Raw genomic sequence first — 1,759 nt, 5'->3', positions numbered from 1 at the left:
TTCTGAAAGAGCTGGGTTTGAGCTTCGTGGGAGTAAGACGAGGCTGTCTGCTTCCATAAAGATGGACACATGCTGGAAACCCCAGGGGCAGTTCTAGTTTGTCTTATTGGGTTGCGCTAGGATTCAATGGCACTGACTCAGTGGTCCTCATAATGCGAGGCTTCTGAAAGAACTGGGTTTGAGCTTTGTGGGAGTACACGATGATTTTTCTGAGCAACCCCAATGAGGGTGGGTGGCATGGGGGAGGACAGACTCTCCATGAACCCATTCCACTGCACCTGTGCAGAAACTCTCCCATGGGTGAGGCTGATCCCTACACGGGCCCAGGAGAAGAACACAACAGGCATTCTTACTTTTCTCACAAAACGGGGGGTCGCTGCTCCAGCTGAGGTCCCACTGGCAGGTGAGGGTGTCGCTGCCCACGATGTCATAGCCAGGGTCACACTGGTAGGTGATCCGGGCACCACGCACGAGCTCCGTGTGAGAGGTGGTTTTCCAGCCGTTCTGAATCTCGGGCAAATCGGAGCAGGAGTCATTCCTGGACACCTCTTTAAAACAGAAACACCATTCTTAGGTGGGGAGGCAGCCTTCCAGGTGGGCACCCCCTTCATGAATGTCCAGGGGAAGAGCGAACCGAAAGAAGTGACACGCTCCCCACAAGAACTCTTTATAGGGAGACTTTATCATCACCTCTTGTGGGAGGCCCCTATCCTCCCGGGGTGACAACACAAGCGTGCGACTCAGAGTCCGACGGAGAGCTAGCTGAGCCACTTCCCAGCAGCGCAACCTGGGGGTAAGTCCGGGCTCTTCACGGGGCTTTGTTCTGACCTCTCCTGACAGCAGCACCCTATTGGCTTCCCGGTGCTCGCCGGCTTCCAAAACGGCCACTGGGGATGTTCCCCTCTGGAAACCCAGACCCGCCCACCAAAAGGAAGCCGGAGCTCTCTCCTCAAGAGACAAGTTCAGAGGTGAAAGGCATCACAGGGACCACCTGTTGGGCCGCCTCATCAAGAAGCAGCTGCCGTCCTGTGAAGACCCTCTAGCAGCCCTCCGGAGACACCTGAGCGAAGAGGAGCTGAGGCCTCCAGCCACGGCCAACTTGGGGGAGCCAGCTTGCAAATGGCTCCGGTAGCCCCAGGCAAGCTTCAGATACTAAGACTGGCACCCTGGCTGCCAGCTTAACAGCAACCTCACAAAAAACACTGAGTTAGAAGCCCCAGCTAGTGCTGCTCTTGAATTCCTGACCCCCAGGAACTGTGAGGCAGTAAGTTAGTGCGGGTGGTACTATGTTTGCCCAGCATGGGGGCCCTGGTGGCATCGTGGGTTATGCACACGGGTGATAACCACAGGGCAGCAGCTGCTCCTGGGGAGAAAGAGGAGGCTTTCTGCTCTGGTGAAGAGTTACAGTCTCAGAACCCACAGGGGCCGTTCTACTCTGTTCTATAGGCTGCTCTGAGTCGGCAATGACTTGAGGGTGGTGAGTTTGTTTGTGGATGTTGGACACTAACCGGCACTGACACCCCCACACCTATGCGGTTGGTGAATTAGGCATACCTATTTGTGTAATCCACGCTATGATCAGGCCTTCACGATAAAACGAAAATCCAATGGGTGGTGTATGCTTTAAATGACGTTGCATATCATCAGTGCAAAGTGACCGCACTCCAATTCCAGGAAACGCCTCAGACCTTCTTTTTACTTTCCCCCTTAATCACACACAGCGAATTATCCCCGTCTTCTCCTGGAACAACCCGATTCC

At 54.6% G+C, this 1,759-nt stretch overlaps 1 protein-coding gene across 1 annotated transcript in view; it reads right to left on the bottom strand.

Moving 5' to 3' along the window:
- SEZ6L (seizure related 6 homolog like) overlaps positions 1–1,759 on the bottom strand; it is a 222,260-nt gene that overhangs the window by 44,332 nt on the left and 176,169 nt on the right. The window contains exon 10 of the mRNA XM_045289538.1: positions 354–548. Within this exon, the coding sequence (XP_045145473.1) occupies positions 354–548 (195 nt within the window). The remainder of the gene's footprint in view (positions 1–353; positions 549–1,759) is intronic.

The sequence above is a fragment of the Echinops telfairi genome, unplaced genomic scaffold, assembly GCF_000313985.2.
Source record: "Echinops telfairi isolate 266 unplaced genomic scaffold, ASM31398v2 ScPeMD7_29;HRSCAF=101, whole genome shotgun sequence".
NCBI lineage: Eukaryota > Metazoa > Chordata > Mammalia > Afrosoricida > Tenrecidae > Echinops > Echinops telfairi.
This window is presented reverse-complemented; position numbering and strand designations above follow the sequence as displayed.